General features: G+C 42.6%; 1 protein-coding gene across 1 annotated transcript in view; it reads left to right on the forward strand.

Annotated features, from left to right (window-relative positions):
- LOC127452504 (transmembrane protein 65-like) overlaps positions 1-19215 on the forward strand; it is an 80100-nt gene that overhangs the window by 38508 nt on the left and 22377 nt on the right. The window contains exons 3-5 of the mRNA XM_051717986.1: positions 4746-4790; positions 8108-8175; positions 8764-8818. Of these exons, the coding sequence (XP_051573946.1) occupies positions 4746-4790; positions 8108-8175; positions 8764-8818 (168 nt within the window). The remainder of the gene's footprint in view (positions 1-4745; positions 4791-8107; positions 8176-8763; positions 8819-19215) is intronic.

The following is a 19215-nucleotide window of genomic DNA, read 5'->3' on the forward strand; positions in this document are numbered from 1 at the left end:
TATTAACAAAGAACAATGGCTTCAGCAAAAACTTTGCCATTTATTAACAACCTCAGAGCTCACAGTAGGTCTGCCTTTAAAGGTACAAAAATTATTATTAATAATCAATTCCCATTTGGAAAAAATGTATGGGCTTTTTACACAAGGAACCAGACTGTTGCACTCTGTAGTGATGCTAGTGAATTCTGCAGCAGGAATACATAAAATAGGCCCTATGCATGCTCACTTTTGCAGCATGATTTAAAGTTTACTACAGTAAACTTAAATCCAGCCAACACATTTCCACCTTTTGTGTTTGATCTGGCAGGATCTCTGCTGTGCTGAGGAACCAGTTTTCACAGGAGCCTTTTTAAAAAGCTCAAGTCATATCAAACGCATCTTTGTACTGGGGCTGTCATGAAATGCCAGCTCTAGAAAACTGCTGTAAACAGTGCAGTGCCTCTCGCAGGCTGCTCCCTTCAGAACACTGCCAATGCTGCTGATACAATAATTCTGAAATATCCTCAAGACAGACTCTGAAGAACAAAGTGATGGTGTAAGCACAGGTGGCTTCTTTCAGAATAAGCTCTTTACTTTGACTGATCAATAATGTATTAGTGAAGCCTCCAATATTTGTGCAGCAGGGGAGATGTTTAAATGGTCTATAATTACAACACTTAGCACCCTACTTTCTACATTAGACATTTTAATAGTCATTTTGTGAGAACATCTGTGAGATGATACCAGAAATGCTTTGGGAAGAGCCTGCACCACAATGTTTTGTTAGAGCATCTAAAATCTGCATTTGATACAGTGTGTATAATTGTGTCCTGCAGTTTATACATTTTATGCTTCATCTAAAACAATTTTAGACAAATAATCTTAATCTTGATTAATGCTGTTTTTATTAGCTAATATGAATTGAAAAACGAATCATTAAAAGGTGACTAAAATGGTGAAGTGTGTGTGTGTGTGTGTGTTCGAGGGATAACTCAGCTTAATGTAGCCTACAGTTTGCCGTAATGACCTGCTGACTTTATATTATTCCGCTTATTACACCGCTAATTACCAAATGATTAAACAAATGGTAACACTTTACAGTGTGTTACACATTTTACATGTTACTAATTTTAATTACTATAGAAATAACAATAACAATATGTAAGTACAAGTGGCTTTATGAAAGAAGTACACAGTCATTACATGTACTGTTGTTCATTTGTATTACTCACAAATTATCTAAATACACAGTAACATGAACACTAAAATAAAGTGTGACCAAATATATTGATTTGGAATTAAATTATATTATTAAGTGAGAAAAAAGAGACCGCTGAGTGATGCATGAGACATGAAACTAGCACAGCTAGTCAATTATACAGTTTAGTGGTCATTAAACAAAAATATTGGACACAGAGTGCCACGATTAACCAGTCAGAATCAATTATACTAGAGAGCCAGGTAATATTGAAAAATGTTGTAAATATTCGCTATGTCGCTCAGCCCTAGGTACAGGCATTTTACACTTTGACTGTTGCACTGTTATTATATAGTTTAGTTTTGATGACTTTTTAATGCTTAATATATTGTATGATCAGTATGTTGTCAGTTGGCAATGTTGTTTTGTTGAGCCTTTGCTAAAATAGAAAAGATTTTCAACAGATTTTTATGTACATGGTAGGCATTTTTATAATGACATATTTTCTTGTAACCCAGGAATTTGTTGTAACGAGACAATTTCAGTAGTCGGTACGGATACCAGTAAAATTTCATGATTCTCGATACCACAGAAAAAAATATGTAATTTAAATAGCCTATTTAAATGTTAAATTTCCAAGTAAATAATACATTAAAACAAGCGCATGTTTCCTTCAAGTGTTTCTCAATTTAGTAGACATTGCTTCGAGTTTTTTTTAAGTAGGACCCTATGATTTTTTTTTTTTTTCTAAATTCTATTTTATTTTATTCCCAAATTCCAAGTTTTAATTTTTTTCTGAATTCCATGTTTAAAAGTTTTAAAATCAATTTCATCATCAAGATTGTGCTTAATCAAATTGATCCAAACCTTAATCAAATAAAAATAGAACAATTGCCTTTTAACATACCATTGAATTTTCAAATGAAGTGCAGTTCTGTTACCTTGCATCCCATGCAATTTGGATTTAGAGCTCACCGCTTCACAGAGACTGCTACCTGTTTTTTCTTTTGTTTTTTTTTGTGGAAAAGATTAAATCAATGCTGGATAAGGGTGGTACTGTAGGGGCTGTTTTTCTTGACCTCAGAAAGGCTTTCGACATGGTAAACCATAATATAATTATTAATAAACTATCTTCCTTTAATTTTTCAGATGATTCACTTAAATGGAAGGAATAATATTTAAATGGAAGAACACAATAAGTGAAGGTTCGTAATCATAAATCCACTTAACGTCACTACCGGTGCCCCACAAGGATCTATACTCGGACCACTTTTATTTAGTTTTTACATGTCCTGATGTAGAGATCCAGTTAAATGCAGATGATACAGTAATTTATGCACACAGTTGCACAAAGGAGCAAGCTGCTTCTAAAGTTATTAGTGCAATGAGCCATATTACAACATGGTTAAATCGATCATGTCTCAAGCTAAATGTAACCAAAACTATTGGTATGGTTATTTTCTTTTTCTTTTTTTTCTTTTCTTTTTCAAAACGGCCATGCACTACTCCAGAGCCAGAAAAAAATATTTATTGATGTAGTGTTGCTACTTATTCATGGCTGTGTTGCATTGTTTATTTGGTAGGTGTGCATTGTACTGGTCTGGATATTAGTTTGTATGTATTATCTGTATGTGATACTTGTGATAAGTTATTTTATTTTAATTTTAGGTTGCCTTTTTAAGAACTGGCCAAGGACACGGCTAATTCTGGCTCATTTACAGTCATTTTTCTGTTGATTAATGAGCGCTGTCCTTGTCAAATAAATAAGAAACTTAAATAAAAGTGCTTAAGTAAAGATCCTCACAACATAATCTAAAACACAACATTAGTGTTATTTTTGTAAAATAATATGCTGTACAACAGAGCATCACATTATAAATGAAAACATTCTATTACAATCTTCTATTCAGTACAACAGCACTCTTGCTTGTGAGACATAGGTTAAACATAATAACAATAGAATACATTATACTAAACACTAGTATTATATTTCTGTTGCAATTTCTTAAATTTTAAGTGTCAAGCTTTTATTTTGAAACAAACTTTTATTTTGACGTGAAGGCTTTTCCGGTTCTGTGTTTGTGATGGTAATTTCCACACTTTAATTTCTAATTTCATTTTATAAATATATTGTCTGCAGGCGCTGCTCACTTCACAGTGTATGTGCGCTCTCTTCTGTCATCTACTGCAGTAAGCACAATACGTGATGCTTATAAAATGGGGTTGTTTTCAGCAAATGAGCAGCTTCACACATTCACTTTGCAGTGCAGAGTACATGTAGACTGTATATTTATTTTATTAAATTGCATGCATTTGCAATTTAATAATCACACTAGGACCTGTCACAATTTTAATTTGATTAATTGTGCATTTCAGTGTAAAACGAGTAACAGAACACATGCTCAAATAAGTGTGTGATTTGTAAGCAGCCATCTGTATACCAGACAGCGCACTGGGACCGAATTAATTCGGTGCTCGGGACTACTGATACTGTAGAAACACTGGTATCGTAAAATGTTTTTATTTTAGTATAAACTTGGTACCGAAGTACTGGTACTTTTAACAGTACTTTTTATTATTATTATTCTTCAGTAACTTTAAACAGAAACACAATCAGTGACCTTATATGCAACAGAAAAAAAAAACTTTGCATGTCTGTGAATTTTAAAGAAATAGTGCACCCAAAAATAAACATTGTTTAATCGCTGAATTTTTTTCTCATGTTTATATGGTTTGTATGACTTTCATTCTTCCACAAAACACAAAAGCAGATAAAGTAGTGTTAGAAATGTATTTTATATAGAATGTTTGAGCTGTTCATTTTCAGACAACAAAAGTACTGTATACAGTGACCAACATTACACTCCTGCATTATATTCCAAGTCTTCTGAAGCCATACAATAGCTTTGTGTGAGGAACAGACCGAAATTGAAGTCAAAATTCACTAATAATCTTTCCCTCTGCCATAGCTCTCAAAACACATTTGCACTTTTGCGTATTCAAACTTGCCTTGCCATTTGGTTAGGAGACACACATGAACAAGTGCACTGTCACGTCTTCACATGTCAAGTTGCTCAAACTTAAATTTGGGTCTGTTTCTTACACAAAGCTATCATACTAAGTCATGTCGACCCTGCTTTTAAAGTGCTTTTTTGTCCCTTTTGAAGCTTGACAGCCCTTGGTCACTGTCTACTTTTCTTTTTTGGAAAAGAGTTTTGTGAACATTCTCCAAAACATTTCCTTTTGTTTTGCTCAGAAGAAAGAAAGTCAGGAAAGTCAGGTTTAGGAACAACGTAAGGTTGATTAAATGATGACAGAATTAAAAAAAATTTCAGTGAACCATACCTTTGTCATAAAGCTTTCTGAGATTGATGCCTGGTTCAGGATGCAGCCATATTTGGACTCCTGTGGATGTCTTATTGTGCTGCATGTCATTATGTAGGCCTTTCTGACGTCATAGCAATCGAATCCATATTCCATGCTGTCACTTGCCATCCTCCCTGCACAGGAATGTCCCTGAGGTCCTTTCATTTCTCCTTGCTGACACACAGTTTGTCTTCTCTTACAGAGCAGCTAGAGATGGCACCCCCGACAACTGCACAGCTGAGATATGGTAAGTTAATGTGTGTCAGTGTTTCCTGCAAAATTATGTTTTTGCAGAAAACACTAGTGTGTTGGCAAATCAACGTGTGTATCACAAAGACACTTTTCTATAAATTGCTATTCACAGACAGGCTTCAGTCAGGATAGTTTATTCTTTTTCAGGTGAAAACATTAGCACTTATAAAGATGTGCGTGAAAAATGAAAGAGCAGAAATACACTGAACACCTGCATATTTTCCTGCACACATCATCTTAATGCTTCTGTGCAACAGGATGTCTGTCTCTGATGGAAAGAACGTGGAATTGTCGCCGTAGTTACCTGCCTGTTTCTTAGAGACCACTCAGAGTGGCATGTTGATGAAGGGGCTACACACACAGCAACAGCCCCTTATAGTCACTCTAATAGAGGCTTAAAATAGATCCAGACCACACTGAACTTACCTCCACAGATCTGAGGTTTATTGGCAAGTCATGTGGTTGATATGTGTGTGGTTTGGATGACTTCCTGTGTGTTATCAGAGGAGAAGTCACTGTTTTGTGTTCATTATTTTATGAAATAAACAAAAATAATCTTTGGGTTCATGACCAGACCTGTCACAAAACAAACCGACTTTATGTGGAGCTCTAAATGAAAATCAGGAGGATTATGTTCATTTAAGTCCTGTCAGTCACATTGCAAGGCTATATAAACGGCCACTTACCTCACTCCTGTGACTGTACTTCCAGTACCCCTCCACTATCCCATATCATACTTCTATTCAGTGGAATTGTTTCTCCCCAGTTTGGCATGCCCAGTTCCCAATGCGCTCTTAAGTCCTCGTGGTGGCATAGTGACTCGCCTCAATCCGGGTGGCGGAGGACGAATCTCAGTTGCCTCCACGTCTGAGACCGTCAATTCCTGCATCTTATCACTTGGCTTGTTGAGCGTGTTACCATGGAGACGTAACGTGTGTGGAGGCTTCACATTATTCTCCACGGCATCCACGCACAACTCACCACGCACCCCACCGAGAGCGAGAACCACATTATAGTGACCACGAGGAGGTTACCCCATGTGACTCTACCCTCCCTAGCAACTGGGCCAATTTGGTTGCTTAGGAGACCTGACTGGAGTCACTCAGCATGCCCTGGACCTCTAATATCTATAGTACATTTAATGTTGTCTTGATAATCCAACATTTTCTATTATTAAAAATGACAATTCGTAGCTATGCGAGTCTGGCGAAAAAGGCAAGTTCTATTAATAATTTGCAGAGTTGGGGAATGTTACTTTTATATTTACATTTAGTAATTAAGCAGACGCTTTTATCCAAAGCGATTTACAAATGAGGAACATAAGACATTTTTTCATACAAAAGTCAAAAATATCTGCTGTAGTAAAATGCTAGCTTAGAAGAAAGAGATGTGCATGTGCAGAGAGAAGCTGCATCCAAAATTCACATACTATCAGAGTATTTTTTATTTGCTGGTTTATTTGAGAGGGACAATATAGAATAACATTGCTACATAAGTTTTAAGCAGCAGATGCTCTGTACACAAGCTTCTAGCTAAAAGCTAATTTGCAGCACCTGTCCCTGGTTAGGCTTTTAGTTAAAAACAAGCAAGAAAAAAAAAAAAAAGCAAAGCAAAAAAGGGGATAAAGAGTATGTAATAGACAATAAAGAGACTGTATACAACCATCAATGTTCACAAACATGATTTGTTTTTCAAGCCATTTTTTACAGTTCTATTGGACACTTTCAACTCTGTTATTCCATAACTGGATATTTATTTTCTAAAAATAATGAATGTCCAAAATGTTGTTTAATGTATAACTACTCTACAATTGTGACTTGTTATGTACTACATTTGATGAAAACATATTTCTCTGCCATTAATATAGTACGTTCTTGAAGTATGCCCGGGAATGTATTCATACTACTCACCTGCAGTGCATACCTTATCCAGGAACATGGGCATTGTCCCGTGGCTTGGATGTATGTTGTAGTAACCACAATCACAAAAATACTGTTTACTTTGGTTTTATTAAAGAAATGCAATGTAACCACAAGGAATGACTTTCTTGGTATAAATAGCATACAGTTGAAAATAGCCGCCCGACTTGCAGTTTTCCACCATTTTATTGAAATGTAGCATTTTGAATCTGATGGCTCCTGGAGGCTGTTTAAAGGAATGTTCCGGGTTCAATAGAAGTTAAGCTCAATAGACAGTGTCTGTGGCATAATATTGATTACCACAAAAGTTAATTTCGGCTCGTCCCCCCTTTTCTTTAAAAAACAAAACAAAAGCACAAATCGATGTCACAGTGAGGTACTTACAATGAAAGTGAATGGGGCAAAACATTTTCACATTAAAATACTCACAACTTTAGCCACAAGACATAAAAAAATATGTGTGGTAACATGATTTTAGTTTGAAAAAAAATCACTAACTAACCTTTTCTGTGTAAAGTGGCCAATTTTACAACTTAGTTGCCATGACGCTGTAATGTCAACAAACCCTAAAACGACTGTAAAAATGACTTTACTACTGAAATAACACGAGTTTTAACAGACGTTATTAATGTAAGTGCTTTTATAAAATGATATGCTTCACATTTCTGCTTAAACCCTCCAAAAATTGGCCCCATTCACTTCCATTTTAAGTGCCTCACTGTAACCTCAATATTTGCTTTTATTTTATTTATTTATTTTATTTAAAGAAAAGGAGGGATGATTCGAAATTATTTGATTCAAGGACTTATTCTCACCTTAAAAGTACATTTTTCTTTCTTTTTAAAAGGATTTCAGTTCTATTTCAAGTACAGAATAATAAATAAAATAAAAAAACACACAAAATAACAATAAATTTGAGTGATGCTGACTGTTATATTCATGTGAAGGAAAATATGTTGGAGTTGTTGGCTACAATAAAAATAGTAGAATGCTGTCTGCTATTTTTAATAGTATGTGAAAACAGTACCAGAAATGATTTAATCCGGTTTTGTGTAAAACGTCATAACGCTTGCCAATCAGATAAAATAAGTTAAAAAAGAGATATTAAAAAGTCATGGTTGATAGTTCTTCCAATTAATGCATCACACTAGACATAGAAGGTCAAATCGAGCACATTACATTGTAGGATATTGTATTCCGTGCTCTGTTTGTATACATTTTGCCAAATGTAGTAGGTCATATACATATACTGCGCTTAGGACACAAGATGCATACTGCAGAAATAGTAAAAGTAGCTATTTCAACATAGCCATTGTCATTTTTATCTTTAAGATCGACTCCCATCACTTAAAATGACTCCATTCTAACACTCTTTTCTGCTTTTATATTTCAGTGCTGTTCCATAATGCCATTCCATTTATTGGGTTTGGGTTCCTGGATAATGCCATCATGATAGTTGCAGTAAGTTCCTCCATCCAAACAGGAAATAATGTGACTCTTCAGTTCTTTATTATGTGTGTGCATTGTATGCTGCTGTCATTGTGCAGTATGATTATTGAAGTCAAAGAGAATATAAAATCACCTTAACCTTCACATTTAAACCACATGGGTTTGGTTTAAAGTTTCATTCCTAAATCAGAAGAAAAGATCAGAGAGCTGAGATTACAGTTAATTAGTTTTGCGCTGTAATCTGGCACCTGTGTTTCTGCTATTCGGCAGGTTTCTAACAGCTCATCAAGCTCTTCCAATGGGAAGAAATGATGTTTGATCACGGATCACCCCCAGTAAATGTTAAAATCAAACTCATTTATAATTCAAAACTCCTTAAATACCCTATTAGATGCCAATCACTGAATAGTAAAGCAGCAATCACACAGTTCAAGTGTGAAGTTCTTGTATATATCCAGAATCTAATAATGCAGCACTCACAATGCTTGACATTTAGATCTGAATTTCAGAATTATGAGATCTAGAATCTCAAATAATGTGTTCTGTCAATCAGGCTTCTGACTGGAATGAAAACTAAACCTTGAATGGTTTTCTCCCCAGGGCACCCAGATTGAATTATCTATAGGAGTAATACTGGGGATCTCAACCATGGCTGGTAAGTGATTGTATGACACGACTCGTTCCGCATGATTTAACAACTGTAGTGAATCTGGAAATTGTAATGTTCACAGGGATCAAGCATCTGCAGGTTAATACCACCACTCTATATTATCAGTGGTTAATACTGAATGTGGCAGGCAGCCAAAGATGGAGAGGAAGAGCGAGAAAGAATTATTGAATTATGAATTATTGACAAAATACGGCTGCCTTTTAGTTCCTTCCATGTCTGAATCTTGTGTCTGATATTACCTTTATCTTGAAAGGTTAATTTACATTTTAACACAACAGATAAGCAAAATTGTCTCATAAAATTACATAAAATCTGTTGTCGTAGGTTAATTCAAGAAGTTACAGGACCCACACGGCTTCCACACACATTAAAATATAGTGGGGCGGGGGGTTGCCATCCGATACATCAATTTTACTGATTAATTGGTGCTGATAGTTGCTTTTTGGAACTATCGTTATCAGCAAAAATCTATGCCGGTAGTTGCCGATCTTTTTTTCATCATTTCAAAATAAGAGTCCCCGTTGTGTTTCGGGCTTGTTTAGACAGTACTTAAAAGTCCCACGTTATGCACCACATCTTCATGTTTTCTGGTTGTTTTGGGGATTTTGGTTGAACAATAAACTGCATTTGGGATTTTATTCATTTAGGACTCTTTGTGTGTCCCCGTCATAGCAAGGAAAGAAGATGATTTTTATGACAGAAGAATATGACATTCTATAAATCAATTTTAAAAACCGTCGGCCGATTAGTCATTATCGGCCTTTCCCACCACCTCAGTTATCGGTATTGGCAAAATCCACTATCGGTCGACCTCTAGTTGTCAGTTCACTAAAAGGTTACATTCATGCATTTGGCAGACGTTTTTGTCCAAAGTATTTTACCGTGCATTCAATGTGTACATTTAATCAATATGTGTATTCCCTGGTAACTGAACCCATGACCTTAGCATTGCTAGCACCATGCTTTAACAATTGAGCTACACATGCGCCGCTTGCACTTTGTATTTTAGCATGATAACCTGCATCATGTACACTAAACACCCACAATCTAGTTTAACTTGGTGCAGTCAGTGTTGAAATTTTGCTACAAAGATTGTTCCTTATTCACATATTTCCAAGCTATTTGCCTGTTGCAATTAATGTTGTGCTATTATTATATTATTATTACTATTATTATTATTATTATTATTATTATGCATTCTTTGTGAATTCCCCTCTGGATGTTTTTGGATTCAAAGCTGAGCAGTAGAGGAATGATATAGGATGAAATTTCTGTTCCATGTCAGAAGATGAGAGGAACACAAGGCCATTGATTTTTTTTTAAATTATTATTCAGGTTTTCAACACTCTGCTGTGATTTCAGCCCTGCACTGTGCTCCTGCATTGTGGTGGTGCAGATAGAGCTATTATCTCAAGCCCACAAAACACACATTCACACTCTCACTCTGCAGTGTGATCCTGAAAGAAGCATTTAAGAAGCATTCCTTTAAGACAGAATAATCACACCTAAGATCTCTTTAATATTTTAAATGTTTTTTTTCCTTGCAGTGATTACACAGAGAACAAATAAACACTTTTGCTTAAGTGCCCTGTTTCTAAAATATTGCAACTGAGAAAAAGATCCCAGTAATCTCACGTCTCCTCTAGAGTTTAGAGTTTCCATCAAAACCATCAGCGCTCCTTCTTGTACTAGGATTATTCTAATAGATGACTGACTATTGCTTTGGTCTGTGACTTGTTTTAAGCTACTGCATTTAAAGCCAGCATTTGAGAAGGGACCAATGATAATAATTGCTGCGCTACTCTGCTTGTTCCACTTTTACTCCCACCAGTGTGGCACTCACTCACGCAGCACTTTCTGAAAGGGTCAATTTAGACTATTTATTTAAAAATGCAACCGATAGCGGCTTTGTATTTGTGCAAGGCCATATCACAATTGTAATCTTACTTTTTATTTTATTTATTTATTTATTTATTTTTGGATTTTCTCCCCTTTTCTCCCCAATTTGGCATGCCCAATTCCCAATGTGCTCTAAGTCCTCGTGGTGGCGTAGTGACTCGCCTCAATCCGGGTGGTGGAGGATGAATCGTGCGTGTTACCACGGAGACGTAGCACGTGTGGAGGCTTCACGTTATTCTCTGCGGCATCCACGCACAACTCATCACGCGCCCAACCGAGAGTGAACCACATTATAGCGTCCACGAGGAGGTTAACCCAACGTGACTCTACCCTCCTTAGCAACCGGGACAATTGGTTGCTTAGGAAGCCTGACTGGAGTCACTCAGCACACCCTGGATTCAAACTTGCGACTCCAGGTGTTAGTCAGCATCTTTACTTGCAGAGCTACTCAGGCCCCCCTCAATTTTAATCTCATTAAAATTCATCATGCAGCCTTGATGGTTACAGTATATCATACAGATGTCTCAGAGATCAAAGTTACATGTTTTAGCGTTTTGATTTCCCCCTCATCAGGTAAGTGCTGCTTTCACAACTGTCACGTCCGTAAAAACTGTTTTTTTCTCTTTTATGTGAAAACAACAGTTAATAAAAAATAATTACTACTTGTTCTTAGGAGTGTTGACCCTTTTATATTATGTGGCTGGTATTATTTCTGGATTGGGCATTTAAATTCACAAAGTTTTTACTCCTGTCCACTTTAGTTACGTCTGTATCGCAAGTTCATTTCCCGATCTAAAGTGGAAGAAAACTTAGACTGAACATTTTCTGATGTCTGTACTGTATCTGCAGGTGTCTATGATAATTCATTGAAATGGTTCGGATATATACTGGTCATGGGTACTTGATATATGTTAAATATTATGTTTTCACTGCAAATGCTGGAATTGCCATTGTAGCTCTGTGATTTGCCACAATGCTTCATTCGACTCCTCTGAAACCCTCTACTTTTCCCTGGGAACCCAGATGCTTGACCTCTGACCTACTTTCTGTAAGATCTAAATTTCTGCATTTTGAATTTTAGAATACTGAATTCTATATTGCATTTAAAAAAACTGAATTTCTTCTTCAGCTGTTATTTTGTAATCTGAATATTTACAGCTAATTTCACCTCTAAAAAGTTCAGAACACAAAGTCTGCTGTTTAAAAATACAAATCTATAAAATAAGCCACAAAAAAAACTATTACATTTTGTTAAATGCCACATCTACAATTCAAATTTATGAAATTCAAATTGAAAACTATAAAATATGCAATGGAAAATTCCATTTTGTTAAATGCCATGACTAAAATTCAAATTCACAAAATTCAAATTCAAATAATCTTTTTGTCTTTTATTTAGCTCCATAGATATCATGTTACCACAGATTTATTGGAGGTAAATTAACTGGTAACACTTTATAATTAGTGTTGGGGAGGGAAAAAAAAAGTAATCCACTACAAATGACTAATTTCTTCTTTAATTGTTATCATATTGCTTCATATTACATAATATTACTGATTACTTCATGGAAAAAGTAATCATTTTACTAATTGCTTTACTTTTAAATTACTTTCTAAAAAAACTTCACAGAAAAGTTTTTTCCACTCAAATTCATAACAATGTCTCTATTTCCTTCTTGTTCATTGTCACACAAGTCATATGCTCAAGTTTCTTCCTTCCTTACTATGAATTGTTAGTTAAGTAGAATACTGTACATAAGCTCTCAAAAGTAATTAACTTATTTGAAAGTAACTAATCTTATTACAAGAACTTCAAATATTTCAGTACAGTACTTTTTTTAATTATTAGATTACAGTAACTAATTACTTTGCGATCAAATTACACTCAACACTGGTTACAGTAATTAGTAAATGCATTAGGTATCTTGAACTAACAATGAAAATATATTTTTCTGCACTTATTAACGTCATGGTTACTGGTGTAACCTCCGTTCCCTGATGGAGGGAACGAGACGTTGGTGTCGATGTAGTGACACTAGGGGTCACTCTTGGAAGCCCGAGACACCTCTGGTCTTTGATAAAAGACCAATGAAAATTGGCGAGTGGTATTTGCATGCCACTCCCCCGGACATACGGGTATAAAAGGAGCTGGTATGCAACCACTCATTCAGGTTTTACGCTGAGGAGCGGATATAAGGTCCGGCCATTTCAGCAGGTAGTTCAGCGTTGTGGCAGGAGGGACCAACGTCTCGTTCCCTCCATCAAGGAACGGAGGTTACACCAGTAACCATGACATTCCCTATCTGTCACTCACTCGACGTTGGTGGCGATGTAGTGACACTAGGGGTCCCTATACAAAACGCCACAAGGCTGAACGGTGTTACGTGAGCTGGCGGTGTGTGGTGGGCAGACTTGCTGTGTGCCTCATAGCCAGCACACCAGGTCGACACGTAACCTCCCCCAACACAGTTATGAGTGTCGAATGGCCCTTTTTGGGGACAAGTCGACTACCCAAAGATAGAGACAGGCTTAACCCAGTCGTGGCCTCTTTTCCCCTTCTCTTTTTCCACTCCCTAAAAAAGAAGGGGGATTATCCGACTGGGCCGCCAGGTCTAGTCGGGGGGTGTCCCTCCCAAGGGGAGGACACCGCAGAGACCACACCTCGCCCCAAGAGAGGGGGGGATATTTTTAAGTGGAAAAATACGTCACATGGTCTTTCCAACCATGTGGAGAGCCTTCAAGGTAGATCCTGCCCAATGGGGGAGGAGTTACTACAAACATGGAGACTGGGGCAGAGGGGCTCTGCCCAAGGAAGACGCAGTTTGCCAGCAGGGAAACGAACTAGCGGAAGATATAGATTGCATGGGGTTTAGCCTTAGAGGGAACCACCACATGCAGAGCACCTACCTCAGAACAGGGCTCTTAGCGCGTGTACTGGGCCGGCTATCCCGGGCTTATCCGCTTGTGTTGCGTGCCACTACCTGGGACGAAACCGGTTCCACTTGGAGGTTGTAGAACCTTGCAAAGGTGTTGGGTGTTGCCCAGCCAGCTGCTCTGCAAATGTCTGTTAGAGAGGCACCCCTGGCCAGGGCCCAAGAAGCCAATACACCACGGGTAGAATGGGCTCGTAGCCCTACCGGGGGCGGCATGTTTTGGGCGAGATATGCCATGGTTATGGCGTCAACGAGCCAGTGGGCGATCCTCTGCTTGGAGACAGCGCTTCCTTTCCGCTGTGCACCAAAGCAGACAAAGAGCTGCTCAGAGACTCTAAAGCTCTGCATGCGATCCATATAGATGCGTAAAGCGCGCACTGGACACAGCAACGACAGGGCTGGGTCTGCCTCCTCCTGGGGCAGCGCTTGCAGGTTCACCACCTGGTCCCTAAAAGGAGTGGTGGGAACCTTGGGCACATAGCCCGGTCGGGGTCTCAGGATCACGTGAGAATAGCCCGGACCGAACTCCAGGCGCGTTTCGCTGACAGAGAACACTTGCAGGTCACCTACCCTCTTGATGGAAGTGAGCGCAGTCAGGAGGGCAGTCTTCAAGGAGAGTGTCTTAAGCTCGACTGACTGCAAAGGCTCAAAGGGGGCTCTCTGTAGACCCTGAAGAACTACGGAGAGATCCCATGAGGGAACGAGGGGTGGTCTGGAGGGATTCAGCCTTCTGGCGCCTCTTAGGAACCTGATGATCAGGTCGTGCTTCCCTAAGGACTTACCGTCAACTGCGTCATGGTGTGCTGTTATGGCAGCAACATACACCTTCAAGGTGGAAGGGGACAGCCTCCCTTCCAGCCTCTCCTGCAGGAAGGAAAGCACTGATCCGACTGCGCATCTCTGGGGGTCTTCGTGTCGAGAAGAACACCACTTAGCGAATAGACACCACTTAAAGGCATACAGGCACCTCGTAGAGGGGGCCCTAGCCTGAGCGATCGTGTCTACCACCACAGGTGGTAGGCCATTTAGGGCTTCCGCGTCCCGTCCAGGGGCCAGACATGGAGATTCCAGAGGTCTGGGCGTGGGTGCCAGAGGGTGTCCCTTCCCTGAGAAAGAAGGTCCTTCCTCAGGGGAATTTGCCAGGGGGAGCTGTCACGAGGAGCGTGAGGTCCGAGAACCACGTCCTCCCTGACCTTGTACAGGGTCTGTGCAAGCAGGCTCACTGGGGGAAACACATATTTGCGAATGCCAGGGGGCCAGCTGTGTGCCAGCGCGTCTATGCCGAGGGGAGCCTCGGTGAGGGCGTACCAGAGCGGGCAGTGGGAGAATTCTTGGGAGGCGAACAGGTCCACCTGTGCCTGACCGAATCGACTCCAAATCAGCTGGACCACCTGAGGGTGGAGTCTCCACTCTCCCCTGAGGGAAACCTGCCGTGACAGCACGTCCGCTGTAGTATTGAGGTTGCCCAGGATGTGAGTGGCTCGCAGCGACTTGAGGTGCTGCCGACTCCGGAGGAGGAGACGGCGGGCGAGTTGTGACATACAGCGAGAGCGCAGAGCGCCTTGGCGGTTGACATATGCTACCGCTGCCGTGCTGTCTGTCCGAACTAGCACGTGCTTGCCCTGGATCAACGGCCGGAACCTCCGCAGGGCGAGCAGAATTGCCAGTAACTCGAGGCAGTTGATGTGCCAACGCAGTCGCGGACCCGTCCAGAGGCCGGCGGCTTCGTGCCTGTTGCAAACAGCACCCCAGCCCGTTTTGGAGGCGTCTGTCGTGACCACGACACGCCTGGAGACCAGTTCTAGGGGAACACCTGCTCGTAGAAACGAGAGGTCGGTCCAAGGGCTGAAAAGACAGTGACAGACCGACGTAATGGCCACGCGGTGTGTCCCGTGGCGCCATGCCCGTCTCGGGACTCCAGTCTGGAGCCAGTGCTGAAGCGGCCTCATATGCATCAACCCGAGCGGGGTGGCCACCGAAGAGGATGCCATATGCCCCAGGAGCCTCTGAAAAAGTTTCAGTGGAACCGCTGTTTTCTGTTTGAACGCCTTCAAACAGGCCAGCACCAACTGGGCATGCTCGTTCGTCCAACTCCAAACCGAGAAAAGAGATGCTCTGAACCGGGAGGAGCTTGCTCTTTTCCCAGTTGACCTGAAACCCTAGTCGGCTGAGGTGTGAGAGCACCAGGTCCCTGTGTGCGCATAACACGTTTCGAGAGTGAGCTAAGATTAGCCAGTCATAGAGATAGTTGAGAATGCGAATGCCCACCTCCCTTAACGGGGCAAGGGCAGCCTCTGCGATCTTCGTAAAGACGCAAGGAGACAGGGACAGGCCGAAAGGGAGGACTTTGTACTGATACGCCTGACCCTAGAACACGAACCGCAGGAAGGGTCTGTGTCGAGGAAGGATCGAGACGTGAACGTACGCATCCTTCAGGTCTACTGCCGCGAATCAATCTTGATGCCGGACACTTGCTAGAATGCGTCTTTGCTTCAGCATCTTGAACGGGAGTCTGTGTAAAGCCCGGTTCAGTACTCGCAGGTCCAAGATTGGCCGCAACCCACCGATGAAGTAGGGGCTGTAAAACCCTTTCTTCATCTCGGCTGGAGGGACAGGTTCTATCGCGCCCTTCCGTAGGAGGGTAACGATCTCCGCGCGCAGGGTAACAGCGTTTTCGCCCTTGACCAAGGTTAAGTGAATACTGCTGAACCTGGGTGGGCGCCTGGTGAACTGAATCGCGTAGCTGAGTCGGACGGTCCGGACCAGCCACCGCGATGGATTGGGAAGCGCAAGCCATGCGTCCAAATTCCGCGCGAGGGGGACCAAGGGGACAACGTCATCGGACGTACCGGCAGGTGGGGCCTCGCGGCAGGGCGGAGCGTGAGGTGCCACAGCACATCGTGGCTGTGCTGAGTCTAGGGACATCGAAGCACTTACCTGGCTCCTTGTGACCACCCCCGGAACAGCCTGAGATGGGGGAGGAAGAGGCCTGTCCTCGTAACCCGTGGAGGCTGCCACATCGGGGGCGGCTGTGTGCCACAGCTGGGCGCTCAGGGGCGGAAAGGGCACCGCTGGAGCACCAATCCTGCAAGAAAAAGCCCGTGGACGGTAGTCGTGGTGATGACCGTACACACCGGGTATGTGACCCAGGGAGAAAGGAAGCCGCTCTTTTGCTGAACTGTTGGGTAATGCAGCCACTTGGGCGTGCAGCAAAATCAAACAAAAAGGCAACAAAAGATTTTCCACCCGGCCCTCCACCGGGGGATGGAGTGGTCTTTGTACCAGCTCCACGTGAGTGGGTTCCCTTGTCCCTGGGTTGCCCATCTCAGGGGCACTTTGAGGCCCTCCGTGGGTTCTTCGGCGCCGGCTGTGAGACGGGTGGCGTCGGCTTCCTGCGGTGGGCTCCACGCCGGGGCCGGGCCGGAGGGGCAGGCTGCGGCGGAGCCGGTGCAGTCATCGCAGGGGGACGCCCTTGGCGACGAGCAGACGGGGTGCGGGATCTTGAGCCGTGCCGGGGCAGGATGTGCCGGATTGCTTACGTCTGCTGCTTTACAGTTGAGAACTGCTGGGCAAAGTCCTCAACGGTGTTGCTGAATAGGTCCACCTGGGAAACGGGGGCAGCAAGGAACCGTGTCTTGTCGGCCTCGCCCATCTCGACCAGGTTGAGCCATAGGTGGCGCTCCTGGACCACTAGTGTGGCCATCGTCCGCCCGAGAGACCGCGCCGTGACCTTCGTCGCCTGGAGGGCGAGGTCGGTTGCCGAGCGCAGTTCCTGCATCAAATCTGGGGCGGAACTACCCTCATGCAGTTCTTTCAGTGCCTTGGCTTGGTGGACCTGCAGGAGAGCCATGGCGTGCACGGCAGAGGCGGCTTTTCCAGCAGCGCTGTAGGCCTTAGCCGTCAGGGATGACGTGAGCCTACAGGGCTTGGACGGGAGCTTAGGGCGTCCACGCCAGGTGGCGGCGCTCTGCGGGCATAAGTGCACCGCGAGCGCCTTATCCACCGGGGGAATCGCTGTATAGCCCCTGGCCGCCCCACCATCGAGGGTAGTGAGAGCGGGGGAACTGCGGAGTCGGGGTCAGGCAGTAAAAGGTGCCTCCCACGACTTCGTCAGCTCCTCATGCACCTCCGGGAAGAATGGCACTGGAGCGTGGCGCGGCTGTTTTGAGCGGCGCCGCGAGCCCAGAAACCAATCGTCAAGCCGCGAGGATTCAGGGGAGAGCGGAGGGTTCCACTTTAGCCCGACGCTCGCAGCCGCCCGGGAAAGCATGTCCGTCATTTCGGCATCGGCCTGTAACTGGGCGACCGTCCCCGAAGGGGGAAGCCCAGCTGAGGCTTCTGCGTCCGACTGGACAAGCCCGCTCTCCGATGCTGCACTCGAGAGCTCATCATCTTCGCGGGCCATGAACAAGAAGCCCGACTCGCCGTGCGACGAGCCGGTGAACTCATCTGGAAGCCCGACTGGGGCAGACGAGCGTGCTGGGGAATGGGAGGTCCACGGGGGGATACCCGGCGGAGGCGATCCCATTGAGGTCCCCAAATCGCCCCCAGTGCTAGCCGCGCTGACCTCATACCCGTAGGTGGAGGACCGAGGCGGGGAGCCGTTGAGGTGGCTTGCTTTCTTTCGAAAGCAAGCCGCGACCGCAACGTTGCCATGGTAATGTTCTCGCAGTGAGAACATGAACCATTCATAAATGCTGCCTCCGTGTGGGTCGTGCCCAGACACGAAAGACAGCGATCGTGACCATCCGAAGTTGAGAGAAAACGACCGCAACCTGGAATAACACGCGATCGGAAAGGCATCTTTAGAAAGACGCGTCTTTAAAAAGACGTTCCGTGTTTACGCTCTTTTAGAGAAATATACACTTTTAGAGGGGAAAAACGCTCTTTCAGAAGATATACTCTCTAGTTTTTCTGCTGAAGCGCCCAGGGGCGTTCTCTGCAGTGCACCAGTGCAGAGGAGGGAGAAGCCGCTGAAATGCGGCGTCAGATCCAGCAGAGGTGAATGAACAGTGCTATTCAACTCAATGAGCATGACTGTTCGGCTCCGAAGAGAAAATCTGAATGAGTGGTTGCATACCAGCTCCTTTTATACCCGTATGTCCGGGGGAGTGGCATGCAAATACCACTCGCCAATTTTCATTGGCCTTTTATCAAAGACCAGAGGTGTCTCAGGCTCCCAAGAGTGACCCCTACTGTCACTACATTGACACCAACGTCGAGTGAGTGACAGATAGGGAATCTTGGTTAATGTTAATTTATTCATATAATATTGTTTAGAGGTCGACCGATAATTAATTTTGCCTATACTTATATCTCAGGTGGTGGAAAAGGCCAACAACCAATTAATCAGACAATAGTTTTTAAAATTGATTTAATGAATGTAAAAAAAAAAAAAATCATAGCCTTTCCTTACTGTGACGGGCACAGACAGCTGCAAGAGTCCAAAATGAGTAAAATCCCAGATGTGTTTGTTGTGCAACCAAAATAATAGCCAGAAAAAAAATTAGTTTTGGTGCATGACGAAGTATAACGAACAAGTCCGAAGTA

Source organism: Myxocyprinus asiaticus, chromosome 15 (assembly GCF_019703515.2).
Source record: "Myxocyprinus asiaticus isolate MX2 ecotype Aquarium Trade chromosome 15, UBuf_Myxa_2, whole genome shotgun sequence".
NCBI classification, from domain to species: Eukaryota; Metazoa; Chordata; class Actinopteri; order Cypriniformes; family Catostomidae; genus Myxocyprinus; species Myxocyprinus asiaticus.